General features: G+C 34.0%; 2 protein-coding genes across 3 annotated transcripts; one reads left to right on the plus strand and one right to left on the minus strand.

The window, feature by feature from the left end:
- Positions 1 to 477: 477 nt before the first annotated feature.
- Positions 478 to 5,987, minus strand: LOC141842352 (F-box protein SKIP14-like). Of its 2 annotated transcripts, none has more exons than XM_074730561.1 (4): positions 5,865 to 5,987; positions 4,609 to 5,733; positions 1,102 to 2,286; positions 478 to 1,027 (listed from the first exon to the last, which is right to left on the minus strand). In XM_074730561.1, exons 2-3 carry the CDS (start codon positions 5,395 to 5,397, stop codon positions 1,816 to 1,818), a joined length of 1,260 nt encoding a protein of 419 aa, XP_074586662.1. In that variant the 5' UTR covers positions 5,398 to 5,733; positions 5,865 to 5,987; the 3' UTR covers positions 478 to 1,027; positions 1,102 to 1,815. The 2 variants fall into 2 exon arrangements, with proteins under 2 accessions (XP_074586662.1, XP_074586663.1); XM_074730562.1 differs by having other exon boundaries at positions 5,869 to 5,979.
- Positions 5,988 to 8,742: 2,755 nt separating this feature from the next.
- LOC141839364 (uncharacterized) lies at positions 8,743 to 17,190 on the plus strand. The gene is made up of 9 exons (XM_074727093.1): positions 8,743 to 9,099; positions 9,297 to 9,359; positions 9,455 to 9,550; positions 10,391 to 10,438; positions 14,431 to 14,502; positions 15,775 to 15,833; positions 15,955 to 16,045; positions 16,189 to 16,348; positions 16,817 to 17,190. Exons 1-8 carry the CDS (start codon positions 8,761 to 8,763, stop codon positions 16,318 to 16,320), a joined length of 900 nt encoding a protein of 299 aa, XP_074583194.1. The 5' UTR covers positions 8,743 to 8,760; the 3' UTR covers positions 16,321 to 16,348; positions 16,817 to 17,190.
- Positions 17,191 to 17,383: the final 193 nt, after the last annotated feature.

Genomic DNA, 17,383 nt, shown 5'->3' on the forward strand with positions numbered 1-17,383 from the left:
GTTTAAAATATCTTCAATTAATTAACATAATTAATATATTAATTGTCATTGTTAAACAAAATTAATATTTTGAATTAGATAACTAGCCTACTCATATTTTTTAATTTATTTGATTTAACAAATATATTTTAATAAACAAATTTATTGAACCGTGCACTATCATAAATATTTAAACCGCCCATTTTATTTTTTCAATTACCAAATTTCTAAAATATCCCTCCACCGTCAGCATACGCTGTCAATAATCAAAAGTGAGTCCTTTAATTTTATGATCATTAAAAAATGCCTCATTTTAAAAGATATATTAAAAAGGATGTCTCACATTCCTTCTGAAGAACATAAATATCATGTAAAAATTCCATACCAGACAAATTTTGATAGAAGAACAAAATATAAACAATAACCATGTAGTAATTGTATTACTATATGAACACAGCATTTATAGTTTGCCATTGAACAGTGGAAGGTTTCAGTATAATCAAAACAAATATCTTCTGATACAACCTGAAGCATTGGACTAGTTGAACAATATAAATATGCATGCGGTTGAGCATAGAAGAACAGATACATTCTGATACAATCTGAAGATTTCTACCTTGTTAACATTCTCCTTTCCCAAATTTAAAATGCTAGAATCGTTTTAGAAATTCTAGCTTTCTAACGAGTAGCTGATTTTTCACTGTTATGCAAATATAATATCAAGCAGAATCAAGATTCTTAAGTTCAAAACAACATATTGCTAATCAGCAAACAGTTGAATTGCATTCTTTAAGGGAGCATCGTGCCATCTTTACTTGGGCCATTGTGCCATCATAAGGGAGCATTCTCTAAATGAAACTGGAGGCAGAACTAAAGGACACCATCATTCAAGGCGTATCGCTCCGAGCCCACCAGCACTTGAGCCAATGGTCAGATCAAAGAACACAAATTGTAGGTATACTAGGGAAGTGAGCTCATAAACTCTTTGATATCATTTTCGTTCACATGCGCTCAGACTCTGCAAGTGAATCTCAAACTTCCATAGTTACTGCAATGAAAATGAAAATCAAATTGATTCATAGTTCATGGAAAGTGCATTAAATGGTAAGCAAATAAAACTACCTGGAAACCAAACTTCATATTTCATAATTCAAATACTTCTGATCATATGCACAATAACAAAGGATGTACTTGATATTGTCACTTTCTTCTACCATTTTGTCCCTCATTTTTGGGCAAATATTGCTCTTGTTTCATACTTGCTTCTCCTGATCCTGTGCACAATAACAAAGGGTGCTCTTGACATCATCACTTGCTTCTACCATTTTTTTTCTCATCTTTTGGGTAAATATTGCTCCTGTTTCATACTTTTTGCTTGGCCAGTAAAAGAGCAGACGTATGAAGTTCCATATTGAACAATACACCAGCAAAAAGTAATAGGTAGCCAAACTTATATTTCTTCGATATATGAGCAAATTCATCCATCTAAGTGCTCAGTTGTTCTACTTGTAGCTCCTTCCAACAATATGAACATGAACATACATATTTGAGGCGGAAAGTTTCAACATACCTGCATCTCTGATTTTTTTTTTTTAGCATTTGGATTTATAAATCACTAGAACTTCGTCGTTGCTTGAAGGAACTGCTGGTGACCCAGAAAGGCGTAGAAATATGAAGCTTCCATTTTTGCAATACCCCCCAATTGAATATTGATTGGATGGGGTAACTTTGAATTCTTCAATAAAATTAAGCAAACGCATTGCCTATTAACCAATTGAATGGATAGTCAACAGTCTAAGGTAGCAAATTCACTTTTTTTTCAGTATTCTTGATGCTCTAAAATTTCTCCTGTAGTTCCTTCCAACAATCTGAACACAAATATTCGAGACAAAATGTCTCTACATACCTGCAGTCTTTGATACATTTTCCACACTGGATGCATCTAGCAATGCAAATGTCACAGGCCCTGCATTGCATAAAACCTCTTCCTTGACAACTCTCTGAAGGACAATCATAAACTAATTTGTACTTTTTGCAAAGTGGGCACATTTCAATGTCAATAGCACGTTCATCAACCCAACCAAGAGATGATCGACTAGTGTAATAGAACCTCAGTTTCTGAGCTTGGGGTTGTTGATGTTGGTCTGTGTGTAGCAACAACTTCAACTCTTCATATTGTTCTTGGGATACACTGAAAAGTCTACCAAGCTTGAGCTGCTCAATTCCTGATGAACATTTTGACTGATATTCCTTGAGGATGTTTATTATACCTTCAAGGCTTAGTCTTACGCACCCAGGAATATGCAACTGTAGTACCCCATAGAATGAATCATTAGTATAATGCATAAAGTCAAAGTTTGGGAAAGAGATGCATATATAACATTTTTCACAAATTTAAGATGTTCACTTAAATAATAGAGAAAAGTCATCTCTCACATTTATGTACTAGACCAGTTGTGGTTAATCCTATAGAAAGTCTACAAGAAATCAGAAAAAATATTTGTCATGAATTATAGAATTGCTTCTTAACTTACTTAAGAATGGTAAATAAATAATGATATTTATTGAACTATTTATTACATAAAAATAATCAAATAACAGAGTCAAAACCTCATAAATTCTTCCCATGGCCATAAATATGATTTTGGTACCAATACATACACCCTTTCATGGATGACTCCTTTCTTTGGTGAATTGCTCTTGTTTCTATTTGAGTGCAGTGGAAAGGTAAGGCATAGCAAATGAACTGCTCACCATAGGGATTAGCATAGGTTTGGCTATCATCATTCCATATAAGTAGAAAAGCAATACAGAAATGAGGGTAGGGTGAGTGTCCTGTTGTAGATTTCTGTTAGTACTTAGTTCCTTATTATGAATCCAAATTCACATCATGGCATAAATTCATTGCTTAGAACCATAACATTCACTGTTAAAAGTTATATTATTATTATTATTCAGTGAATATAATGGATTGGTGAGGATTTTCAAGGTCTCAAACAGAAAATTGTAAGGGCTTAACTGAAGTTGCCAACGTAGATCCAATACAAAGAATTTGAATAAACAAAACAATATTGTCTTTTCAACAAGCAGAAAAAGAAAATCCAATTGATGACATATACCATGGAAGAACAAATCTATGAACTTTGTGATAGTGAGGATACCTTAAATACAATTGGATTGTAAGGAGATTTGTTAACCTTTATAATTGCATATCATTAATGAATAAAATTATTCTTGTATTTTTTATATGCCTAATAGTGCGCTTTAGTGATCTATCAATTGTGATGCGAGATGATCAGACAACATAAAGGTAGTACTATTAAATGTTATAGGCATAGCAGTTTAGAACCAAGACATGATCTCTGTGGTAAAACTAATATGTGTTATGTTTCTGCTATGTTATAGTAATAGGTAATCTCATGCCATTATGCATAGTAACGTCTATACAAGTATGTAAGTGACTTGTCTTTACTAGATAACCTACCTAGTGATAATGGGGCTTCTCTAGCAAAAAGGGTGCATCTAGTCAAAGCCTACAAGCATAGTGACGGCAAGGCAAGTATGTAAGTGGAATTGCTGAGAACACATCATGAAAAGTCATTTGGTAATTTACCTAGTATTTATGAGGCTTTCCAATGCAAAATGGGTGTGGCTTGTCTGCGTACAAGATCCTGAATAACACTGTTTTCCAAGAGAAAAACAACTTATGTTTAAATGTAGCAATCTACCACTGAGTGCCAACTCGGCTATGCCCGTGGGGGCTACAACTTATGTTTAAAGATAAGACAAGTAAACTTAATATTATGTTTCAGCATTAGAAAGATGTGCCAAGGTCTAGGATAAAATAACACAAAATTAGAAGGAAGATGGATGATGCTCAACATAGAAAATTTATATATTCTCTCAGTTAACAAAGCTAAAGGAGGACAAAACCCAATGGACAAGAATCCCTCTAATTTAAGGCTTCATGAGAGTCTTATATACATGCATACCTTGTATAATCAGAGGCATTTTTTGTGAATCCAAAAACAAATCTTCTAATAGCATTGTCATCAGATAACAGTAGTCCAATTTGAAGTTTCATAGTTAAGCACTCAATTAGAAATGCCAAAGACATCTATATTTAAATGTCTCACTGTTTTTGTAAGAGTTGTATTGTTGTGCTAATTAAAATGCAGTCTCATGAAACAACACATAATCCCTTTGTAATGGTCAAATTGCTACCAGAACTGTAGATACACCTAGTTCTATAATGAAAATGAAAACATAAAATTCTCATTTTTCTTCGACTATGGCCATTGCTTCATAGATGGGTGTGCTATTTGTCAATCATGCACTTAAGATCACTCATGTAGAGAAAAACATAAATAAATTTGAGATACAACTCAGAATAGCACAAAAACAATTTAAGATCACTCATGTAGTGAAGAAATTCCATGCAGTTAGAAGATCAGCAAGCAGTTTGTCAATTCATATTTTTGTCTATATTGCTAGTAGACAATGTGAGTATGTGACAACCAGGCATGATTATCATTTTGGGAAATCTATACAGGTAAGTGGCAAGAATGAAATTAGAATGTCTTGCACCAAGTATTTACAATCAAATGATTCAACAAAAAATACACTAACCTTCTTTAGACTCAGATTATTGTCCAACACACACTTCAAGCCTTCATCTGTAATCCTTGGACAACCTATCAGACTCAAAGATTGCAAGTTCCCTTGAGCTCTCCTGGTTAGTTGCAGGAGAACATCATCTGTTATCTTCTCACTCAATGGAGAATCTATTAGCATAGATCTCCACAAAAGAGAATCATTTCGAACAGCAGAACGCAAGGACCTGCAGACCCTTTCAAGTGAGAGGAGATCTCGAAGATCCACATATCTAAGTGAGAAGATAAGTCCATCGTGTGGAAGTCCCTCATCTCCTCCACTGAAGTGGGTATTGTCTTCGCAATAGAGGTTCAAAGATTCACCGTCTATTAAGCCAGTTTCAGAATGTTCATCGAGACTATCATAAACAGAGAATCCTGCAAAGCTTTCAATTGGCCAACCATCAAGCTCTTCTGATCTAGCACCATCGTTAAATTGAATTTCAGGCGAGCAAACCAAACTCCATCCAAAGAAGTCCCTACAGCTAGCCTTAAGTAAGCCATCTATAGCAGCTCCCATATTTCTGTTTAACTCCATCCCAAATGGGTCATCCGGTAACAGATCAACAGGATCACAAACATCGTCTATTACTGACAACGACTGGTTGTCCCCAACAACGCAGTCAAAAGCATTTACAGCCTCCCAACCAGACAAAACTGGGTACACAAAGATTTGGCTCCCCTCGAACACCGATAGGTAGGATTCATTATCAGAATGGACCAATGGGACAGGAAGCATAGAACAAGAAGAAAAATTGAATGCCATCCTCGAACCTAATGACCAGAATGACCCCAGTACTTGGTTCTTCAGCACGAACGTGTGAATCAAAAGAATTTCAATCCAAACTCCGGTTCTTTAACGATTTGTCTTTGCAGAAACCTAATCTAATTTTCATGACCCAAGAAATTCGTCGACTTTGAATAATAAACACAAAATGCCAGCTCAACAGTAACCCTCAATTTAGCCAAAGAGAAAAAACAAGCCCTCAAACAATTATCAAGTTTCTTAAGCTGGATTACCAGAGATCTTTTTTTTTTTCAACCGAACAGTAGAACAATCCGATATGCTGATCTACTACAACCTCGAACCAATCCACAATACCTGCGAAACACATAAAAATGATGCAAATATCAGTCTTTTTAACCACCAGATCGAAAGAACCTCAAGGCCGCCACCAATGCAAAAGAGAACGAGCAGGGAGAGTCAAATTAAGGGTACAGGAAGAAAGGAACCTACAACACCGGAGATAACGGGAGAAGAACCACTCAAAACCTCAACTTTTCCCCTTTCCGCGGCCCGATCGATGAGCTACGAAACCCTCTATTTCTCCCCTCTTCTTCGGCCTTGCGAGCGACCAAGGCGCAAGAGAAGAAAAACAAGGAACGCGGTGATTTATCCCAAATTTAGAACGAGCCTCCTTCCCCTTTTACAGGAATCCCCCTTTATAATTCTAAATCCCAACCATTTACATTTGCAATTTGGGCAAAAATCAAAAACGCCTCATATTACCATTTTAATCAAAAACACTCTACTTTTCAAAAATTCGAAATAACGCTTTATTTTATTTTTTATTTTACAAATATTATTATTTTAACTATAATAATTTTGATTGAAATTATAATATATAATAATTTAATTAAAACTACTATTTGTACAAGTGATTTTGATACTTTAATATTATATAATATAATAATTTTAATTAACAAATAAGAGTAATTTTATTTTATATTGTAATACTTTTAATTAATATTAAAATATTGAGGGGGTTAATGCAAAAGGACAAGGAAGCTCCTAAATTTGGGGCAAATCGTCATGTTCTTTATTTTTCATAAATTTGGCGCCTTTTTGATAAAAACAAAATTAACAGGCGCCTTTTGAATTTTACCCTTGCAATTTCATAAAAAACTACATAACTTCGTATAATTGTCATGAAATGTAAATAAGTATAATTGTATAACTACATGAATAGGTAAAAGTGAGAATGATATAAATATAAGGGTTTAGATGAAAGAATGAGGCTGGGGAGGATGAACACGTGCAGGTGAGGAAGCGCGATTTGACGACACGCGACGGTAGCTGCCAGGAGATCTAGACCGTTCGGTTGGCCAATGAAATGTTATAATAAAAGACTTTAAATATTCACTTTAATAATTATTTCTTTTCTTTAAAAAAAATTCCGATTACTTCAAGTGAATTGCTTGTCGCCCAAGTTTAATAGAATAAAAATTAATCCGATTTAACACGTGAATTTTAAAATATTTTAAATCAATGAATTAGGAAATAATAAGATCAAATTGCTTCTCGCCTAAGTTATAGAGCGAGGTAGTAGACTAGAAGATATTCTTATTGAATGAGTTTTTTTTCAAAAAATAACATTTAAAAGTAAATAATTTATCCATCAAATAATTTAAATAAATTAAATTAAAATTTTATCGATATATTTAAAAACATATTTAAATTGATTAATTCACATGGATTGTGAGTCTAGGAGAGCGCTAGCACTTAGGTGTGTCCGTGAATTGAATTTTTTTAATTTAAAATTAAAATAAAAACTCAATAGACTCGTGAATTATCCGTCTAATCCACGTTCTAAATTTAAAATTTTATTTTTATATGTTTTTTTGGTTCATGGGATGGTTTTAATTCACAAACCATTTTGAGTTAGATTAGATTGGGTAAAATAGTCTAGCAGCTCCATATCGACCTCACAATCTATAAGGAGGTAAATCATTTTGAATTAGATTCGCCAGAATTCGAATGCAAATCTTTCGTAACCAACTCACTATGAATGGTAAACCAATCTATCCTGCTCCACCCCATCATAAGTCGGTCCTACGCTTCTTGGATTTAGTTAGTGATTAGTCTATGGAGCAAAACAATTCATCTTTAAATTAATTAGATCTCAAGAACTTAACACTTAGATTAAAAAAAAACAAAAGCGATTGCAAAATTTATGATCGAATTAGTTGAGTGACTACAAAAGTAATCCTTTTTAAAATTTACTTAGCTACTAGCAAATCATAGCGATTAGTTTTAATGACAAAAAGATCATTAAAGTAACACTAATATTTATAGATTAAAAAAATCAACATACAACGTCGAATTTTATTAGACAAAAATTAAGGCCGTTCAAAATTTTATAAATACTCAAAAAAATATTCCTTTCTCAAATTTTTTTAAAATGTCCCATCAGATATTTTTATATCCAAAATATCTTTTATCCTAATGTTATTGTAACGGATAATTAGTAATTGATAACTACTGTAATATACAAATTTAATTATATTTTTAATTAAAATTATTTATAAAATTTTAATTATTTTTTTATCAAAATTATTATACACTATTATATCAAATATTTTTTATCAACTTGATTTTATTTAAATATGATTAAAAATATTTTAAATTAATCAAAATTAATTTAAAATAATTATATAAACTATTAAGTAATTGTTATACAATTATAATTAAATCTTAGAATCTTAAATCATAAATATTACAATCTGATTAAAATAATCTTTATTAACGGATGAAAATCATTTTAAGATGATCAAAATCAATTTAAAAAGTTATAAAAGCTATTAAAGTTGCTACATAATTTAATTAAATTTAAAATTTTAAAATTTTAAAATATTAAATGTTAAATTATAAATATATCATATAAAAGAATTATGTATCAACTTATCAAAAATTATTTAATTAATTATAAAAATTATTATTATAAGTAGCTGTTGTAATACTATAATAATATTAAAAAAATTGCTATAATATAACTGAAAGTAAAAAAAATAATATTATAATATTATTGAAAGTAAAAAATATTTTTAAAATAATTGAAAGTAAAAAATAATATTATAATAATATTGAAAGTAAAAGTATTTTTAAAATAAAATATTCAATGGGATGTTCTTTTATTTTTTAAAAAAAGACATTTTTTTTCGTTTAGCACGTCTTTTTTGATTAAATATATGATTATTTATAATTTCTCTTTTCACAACCATGGGCCTATTCATGCTGGGCTAAACCAGCCCAAACTAGAACAGACAAATGGGCCGGGCTGAGTCGGACACACGAGAACGCTAATTAGAGAGAAACTGGCCATGGCTCGAGCAAAGCTGGGCACTCCGGATGCAGAGCGCAGAGATGGCGGAGACCAATCGCCGGCTGCTATCTTTGCGGCTCTTCTTAGCTTTCCTCTCGATCTCGGCTGCCGCTGGGTTCCACTCCGATGAGTTGATGCAGGATGATGAGGAGTTCGGGCTCGAGGGCGGCCGACCAGCGGCCGATCCCCAGCCCTACATCCCTACCCAAACACCAGTCCGCCGAAGACCCGAACTTGATCTGCTAGCCGGATCCTCCGATTCGAAGTCGGTCCAGTTCTCTCTGGAGCATCAGTTGGGAACCCCTGGGTTCTCGCCTGCTGGAACGTTTACCGCTCGCCTCAAGTCCTGGAGCCATGGAGGACAGGTATAGATTAGTTTTCACTTTCCCTTTGTTTGTTTTTCTACGATGATCTACCCCTATTTCTTTTTAGTTTTTGATGATTCCTTTTCTGATTGGGTGGGGAAAAATGTAATTTTTATTGATTAAGCGCGATAATAAGAGTGTTGGCCTTTTACCATTCAAAATATTGCATCTCTTAGTGATGTTGGATATGATTGCAGACTCTAATCAAGCTTAGGTTCTCGAGAAACGCACTGACAGAGGAAGACAAGAAGGCTTTCAAGGTAATTTGCTTTCGGAGAAAATGTCTTTTATGTGCGACTGGAATTTAGATGAGTAATAGAATGGACACTGAATCGTTAGATTTAATTTGCTGCAGACATTATTGAAAGAAGACGGCTACTATACGATCAGAGTGCCATCTAATGTGTTAGATCCTCCAGGAAGAGATTTTGTTGTTTCATCAGTCAGAGCTGTGAGTAAACAACCCGTTCATTTTCTGATTCTTCTGTTTAACTTCAATTTTCCCCCCTTGTTCTATTCGCTTTTCATTCTAATTTGAAATTGAAAGGCAAAATAATGCTTCTGAAAATGCAGTTTTGTTTCTTAAGCACCATATAGTAACAAGATAGTGTCAGATCTTTAGGTCCGGTTTTATACTATGAAATAGGAAAAATAAAGTTCACTATAGAGGTATGCATGAATCAAGTCGACGACAATAAGAATAAAGGTCCACACTAAATATATTTCATTAGCCGATTTTCTTTTATCTACTTAACATTTCTTCACTTTGCACTAGTTTTATAATTGTTGATCTTTAAATGTCTGGGTCAGATTTTGTAAGCTTGTTTATATATACACACACACATAGGAACTGTCTAGTTAGATTTTTTACCTTTCAACTCTTCCATGAGATCAACTGCTGAACTATGGTTACAAGATTTTTCTTGAGATACCTAGTTGATGCTTTTGCAGGCTTGTAAATTTGTTTTAAGATAATTCTTTCATGGATTAGTTTAAGATATTATCCTCTAGACAATAATCAATAATGTTTTGGACTGTATAACAAAATTTTACAATTTTTTATTTTATGTGTGACTTTATCAACATATTATCAATCTCTTTAAACCATGCGGTGTTTTGCATGATTATGAAAATGGCCATCATTTATCTGTATTTCATAATATTAAAGATCATTTCCTGAAGGATATCATGTTGATTTTGATTGTGCTTAATAGCAATAGAAGTAGATAGATTTAATTTTACATGCAATTGGATGCCAATTGCTACTTCTCTGACTAGGTTTTTGTTTCAGAGGTGCATTCCTAGAGAGAGTTTGGACGAGCATTTTACCATCCATGCGGTAATTACTATTACTTATGATTGCCATGCGCAATGTTATTTGTTAAAAAAAAAGCTTCATGCATAGTTCCTTCCCATTCAGTCGTGTAACTTGATAATTGTGTCTTGTGTATCTTTATATTCTTTGATAAGAAATTAGCTAAAATTCTTTGTTGCTCATGCTTCAAATAATTTTAGGTTTATATGGAACTATGCATATATGCACCAAAAGGGTGTCTCAGTAGTGATGAGGTTCATTATCTTTATATGACCTGCCATGATTTGAGTGATTGGAAATAGTTCTCTTTGCTTGCAAGTGTAGTCTTTCTGGAATACTTGTTAGAGTCATCATTGTCCTTAAATATATGGTATTGTTTGGGAAGATCTAAGCTTAAGACCAAAGTATATGAACATCCATCCTATGTCATAAGAGTTAAAGAACTCAATTTGATCTAAATAGATGTAAAATATTTGGAGTTTAAAATATTTTTATGTGTATCCATAGTTGGTAAACTCGGCCCATCTCGATCTGGATCAGCCTAGATGGACTGCGATTGACAATGGCCAATTTGATTCCAGTCAATTTCTCAAACAAGTTCCTGATATCCTCTTAAATGTTGTTAAAAAACAATAGTAATCAATTGATATTATGGGACAACTTAATGGAATTTGAGGAAAATTCAAAGTTCAAATGAATTTTAAAGGTGTCTTCCATTCATCACTAATTCTAAATTGGTTATACCCAAGGTTCAAAATCTCGAGTCGTGCCAAGAACAATATTGTTCCGATGTATTGTGTTGTTGGTGAATTGGTGATGGAAGGAGGAAGGAGATGAAGAAGAAAATAAAACAACTAGCATACAAGTTTGGACTTTGTGTTCCGTTTGAAATAGTATAGTTTTGACATTATCTTGTACGCACACAAGTTAAAAAAATAATAATATTTTCTCAATTCAACTTGGTTATACCGAATACACAAGTCCATCGTGATTAACTCTTGTGCTCCAACTATCAAGTTGTGCATGCCATAAAGTGTAGATATGAGAAATTTATATTGAACTTATTGATGACATGATTGACAAAAATTGATTTTCTAGAGCTCTCTCTTTTAGGGGTCAGTAGTGCATAGACAAGACAAGAACTTATAATTTTCTAAAAAGAGTGCTTCGACTTGTATATTTAATTCAGCTCTTTCTTGCAACTCATGTGGTAGTGTGGGGATTTGGTAATTGAGAATCTGGAACAAGGAGTATGTGTTGAACTGTGTCCAAAGGTGGTAAGTCATTGTGAAACTCTTCAAAAGTTATGTCTTGAAAGTCCCTTGAGGTTTCCTTAAGATTAGGTTACTGTCCTTGGCCACTAAAGCCAGCATCACTCTTAGATCCTTCTCTTCTTTCTCAAACTTGATTGTGTTAGGAGGTGAAGGGACTGACTTAATGATTGAGTTGATTTTGTTTGTGGCTTGGGTTTAGGCTCAATCAGAATAGGTTTTGATATGGTTCAATACAATATTCTGCCCATTGTATTTGATGATATAAAAGTTTTCTCTTCTGAAACGCATTACAGAGGGTTCATATAGCCAAGTTTTATCTAGAATGATATGGGCAGCGTTTATAAGAAGGATCCCATAATATATTGTCTATGTAGGAACCCATTCAACATAAATCAGACATCTTTCTATGACACAAATATTTGATTTACTCATGCAACTTTGTGAAGATTTTGGGTGATGTTCTAGTGAGTTGTATTCTAGAAAGGGCCATTGTTGTAACAACATTTATGTAACTCTCATTATCAATTACAATTTTGCATGCTCTCTTTCTATGTTTTTCAGTGGTTTAAAAATATTAGTGTGGTTCTATGTCTCATTGTATCTAACATTGCGATGAGATGCAAAGCACCATGTGAGATCTCATAGTTTTTTCTCATCTCCATCAGTCTAAGGATTCATAAGGTTTCAATCTCTTCATCGCTCCCTAGACTTCCACGGTGATGTCTTCATGTTCAGGTGCTATGGCCAACACTATACAGGTGACCTCAACCATGGCAAATAAAGCACTGGCACTAGGATTGAAGTTAGATTAAGATTATGTACCACTAACTGCTTAAGGGTTTGATTGTTGGGGATAGTTTTATGGCCTTCTCTAACTTTACAGTGCATAGGAATTCTCAAACTTACTTTGACATTCTGTCACACTTAAAATTTATACATTTAACTATACAATTAACTTTATAATTGATCATCAGGGTTTAAAATAATATTGGAACATACTTTTTAGTTAGCTTTTCTTAAATCTCAAGCCGTTTTATGGTAATCTCCCCCCTTCCCCAAGTCAGTTGAGCTTGGTCGGTAGATTTTACCAAAATATCTTAGCTATTCTAATGGGTTTCACTTTGACAAATCATGCTCGTTCAGTGAGGGTCATCATGTATCAATTAAAAGATTCTATAGTTTTGGCTGACCAATCATCAAATGCATTTGGATTTAATTGGTCCCCATAACTAGGAGCATTTGCCTTAACATGCTCAATGACATTTCCTATATGTTGCTTTGGTTTATGCCTATTATTTTATTCAGGTTTTTCTTTAAGCATGTAATTATTGTTATGATGCTTTTTACATATATGTGGGACTTGTATGTTTGTGATTATCCACTTTAGTTTTTAGGGTTTTAAGCACATCCTTTATGTTATTATATCAAAATCAAGATGCTCGCTCACTAAATCTATATTTATAAAATAAAAAAATGATAAACTAAAAAATTAGTGAAAGCATTTTTTTCCTTAAACAAAATACTACTGTGAGCTGGATTTTTTTTTGGTTTATGAGAAAATCTAGGTAAATGCTGAAAATTGTCTAAACCAAAAAATTAAATAAAAGTAATTTTCAAAGACATGAATGACTATATCTAGGTGATGCAAGCCTACTTCTTGTTGTATCTATAGTTTTTGATCAAGTAGAGTGATCTCTGTTGTCATGAAAGGTCTTGTACCAGATTAATCTTTGCAGAAAATCCCAATAAGAAGTGGTGGCCCACCTCTAGGCAACAAATTATTTGTGGAACTCATAGATTCCCATTTGGGTGTATGGTAACATGTCTTTAACCGGGTGTTGCATTGTTGGCTTTGTCGTAGGGAGTGACAGAATTAATTGTTGCTAGAAAGGGGTTGTGGTGATTGGCTACAGGCAGCAGTGGTGAGATCACTAAAGATGGAATGGTTCTAGTGGAGAAGGCTTAGACAGATGAGGCTTTGCACGACCACCATACCTTCTCGTCGAGGCAAAGGCAAAAGGGATCAAATCTGCTACCAATTGAACCTGTGACATTTTTGTACCAAACAAAAACTCATTCCTTGTAATGCAAAAAAAAAAAAAAAAAAAAAAAACTGTCAAAAAACTAGCATAAATGAGTGAGTTAGTAGCCTCAATCTGTTGACGTAGCTGAGGCAAAAAGGGGCGCACTTGCTTCTAAAAGATGGGGTGGCTTGGAGGGCATGAATCATAAGAAGGAAAGGTGAAAGGAAGAGTCAAACACTACACCTAAAAGATCTATCGAAACAAACTCTTACAAATTCTAAAACTTAAATATTGAATTCCTTATGTGTATCGAGATATTTTGGAGTTGTCGGCTCAGTCATCAACTCGTTAAAGATCAATCCAGATCTGCATAGATTCAAGTTGTTGCACCAGTATTATATCTTTACTTTCATCATCATCAAATGTCTTAGTTTTATTTTATTTTCAGGGCCTTTCTCTGGTTTATGTAACAAAATGAACATAGGTAATATTTATGCTCTACATCAAAGCAAGTGTTAGAGTTATTAGATTAATGTAGATTTTAGTTATATTTGTTCTGTGCCTAGTCCCATATTGAGTGTTTTATTTATAGGGTATATTACATTGAGTCCTATTTATATTATATAATAGTTCTCTCTTAATGACAACCATCCAATATTTCATCTTCTCGACTAATTTGATGCTTTATCATTTTAGCAAGTTGCATTTGCTTTTACAGGATGGTGTGAATATTTTGGCAGTGAATTATGGGTCAGCTGGAGCTTGTCAATATCCAAGATTACTCAGATATGTATGTTCTTCTAAATGGTTGTGGTGATGTTTAATCACCTAAGTAGTTTAAGCAGGGCTTTAGATCTTCAATTCTAGTACATGTCTCAATCAAATCTATATAGCTATTGATCTGTTTTGAAACCAAAATAGATTGAGATGGACTGGAACACAATTGAACCAATAGGTCCGAATTAGTAATCTCGCCACTCTGGTTTATTTTCCTTAAGTTTGTTTACTTGCAAAACAAAGAGGATTTGTCATGGTAGTCAAATTGCGATCCAGGCCTTAGGATCTTACTATCTTATGATCTAAATTGAGCTTAACATTCTAAAACTCAAGTAGGATATGTATTGGACTAGGATCTTACAAACCTAACTTGGATCCTCTGCCATTGTCAATGATAATGTTGTTGTCATTGACATTTGCACTTCCTAAGGTAAGAGTGGGGAAGAAGAAAGAGAGAGGGAAGAAAAAAGAGGGAAAGAGAGGAGGGTACCAGTGATGGCGGTGACACTGCCCTAGGGAGAAAGAGAAGGGAGATATAGGAACAGAAAATGAGGGATGAAAAAGAGGGAGAGGAGAGAGGTAGAGAGGTGGGGATCAATGATGTGATGCCCACCTTAGGATGGAGTAGGGTGGAGGAAGGGAGAGGAAGAAGAAAGAAAAAGAGAGGATGAAAGAGAGAGAGGAATATGAAATAAGGAGAGGGAGAAAGGTAGGAGTGAGGAGGAAAAAAGAAAAACTTTGGGTGTCCATTGGGAATCCAACTTCGAGTGTGTCTTTGAGAAATTTGCCTTCATGATTGGAACAAGGAATACTTGTGTTAGACTGTAATATGTGACATAGTAAATGTATGATTTAGGTAGTTTTTCCTACATAAAATGGGGAATAAATATAGTTAGTGTGAAGATGAGCTTTTTTGTAGGTGAGCAAATTACACAACCTGTTAATGTGTAACACATGATATAGAGTGCACCTTTTTCTATGGATGTTAACTATACATTACTGGGTCAGATTAATAAAGATCGATGGCTGCCTTCCTATCATTGTCGTAGCAATGTTAAATAGGCGACCGTTTAGTGACATCTTATCTTTGTTTTACTTTTTTTGGAAAAAGAACATTATAGAGCTAATGCTTGCAAATAATTTGGCTCGCTGTGCTGATTTGACATAACTAGAAAATGACTATTGAAGGGATTATTGAAGGTTATTGAGGAATTTAATAAGAAGAGTATTTTCATTCTGTTGGTGATGATAAAATGATATTGCATGCATCTCTTCTCATTTTCAGCCTGCAAAGTGGTCTTTCACATCATATACAGTTATGAAGACTAGTGAGCAAGCTCCAAGGTACTACACCTTGTCAAACTATTCTTGGAGTATATGTTTTGATTTAATGGAAAGTTCCAACAAGTTAATTAATATACAGCATGGTTAACAAATATCAAATTTTATTCTCTAATACTTGCAGAACTCCTACATTTGCTGAAGAATTGCTTGCTGCGGAGGAGGGAGTTGGTGAAGGTGTAGAGCCTCCTGAAAAAACTTTCTGGGCTAAATATGTAAGATACCTTTTGGTTTTTCTTCATATGCAGCTAGGCTTTATCTGGACATTCAAGTCTGTTTATGTTTTTCAATTAGCATAAAGTGCAATTCGCGATCAACTTAATCAAGTTGCTTAACAGTGAATCCTTTTCATCAACAGTGGATGTATTTAATTCCTTTGGTCTTCATTGTGCTGAATGCCATGACTCAAGCCATGAACATGCCGCCGGAAGAGGGGGCTGCTGGGCAAGCTGCACAGCAGGCACCAAGTGCTAATGTTAGAAGAAGATGAAAAGGAGTAGGTCAAGAAATTAATCCTGGTACCTCACTATTTCTTTTCTTTTGCATCATACATAGTGCAAACTTCAAGGATATAAAACATAATGAATGTGGTTTAATTTTTCCATATTGTTATGGAAAGCTGCCTTCTAGTATTCTTCTGCTGTTTACTTGAGAAAGACTTGATGGAGGCAAATTCTGCCATCCTTTGATTTACACACACACACAAACTGGTGCTTGTTTTATCCCTTCTGTCTTTACTGAGAGGGAGAGGCAGTTAGCAATCTACTTCTCATCCTTCATCTTCCATATACCCTGTTTTTCCTCCCAAGTGAACAAGCCCTAAAGGGTTTTTCTTCTTTTTTTTTCCGAAGAAATGTGAGCAGCGGCTTGCTAATGATTATTCATTTGGCTAAGAACATCCATCACTTGGCATGGCCTAGAACTCTTGTTTTGTTTACTTTCCATAGCATTAATTCAATCAACATTTTGTTTTATGTTTATTTCAGGATTATGAATGAGAAAGCCATTCTTGTTTGTATGGTGCTTCAAGCTTTTTGATCCCGACGCCAAAATCATGAAGCCGATAATTGATCTGACATCGAACATTGTTGCCTCCTTTGCGACGTGATTCAAATGCTCGATTGTCATTTATAAAATTATTCGGTAGAATTTCATTCAAAGATCTCCCACTTGTAATCCATAATGTATTTGGTTTAGTCGCATTATTTACTCAGGTCGGCTGAATTGGCGATCGATGGTAGATGTACTCATTCAGCCTCTGTAAACATGGTAGATGTACTTGAGCAATGTCCATATGCACAGAAGTTAAACTTCTCGGTCAATAGATTGATTGGCTGAATTCTCTTGTTTATGAGTTTTATATCGGAGTGTATCGAAAAATTAAGGTAAACCTGTGCCCTTTGCCTCTTTAAGTAATTTTATTTTTGTCTCATGCCTGAGCTTTCTTGATAGCCTTCCTAAACGTTGAAATCAGAAATAAAATGGCGAAAAATATTGGATCGAACCGAACTGATCGGAAGAATTCAATTATCTGATAAGTTTGAAGTTTAGAA

The sequence above is a fragment of the Curcuma longa genome, chromosome 11 (assembly GCF_044706935.1).
Source record: "Curcuma longa cultivar G26 ecotype Majalengka, Jawa Barat chromosome 11, ITB_CL_G26_1.1, whole genome shotgun sequence".
NCBI lineage: Eukaryota > Viridiplantae > Streptophyta > Magnoliopsida > Zingiberales > Zingiberaceae > Curcuma > Curcuma longa.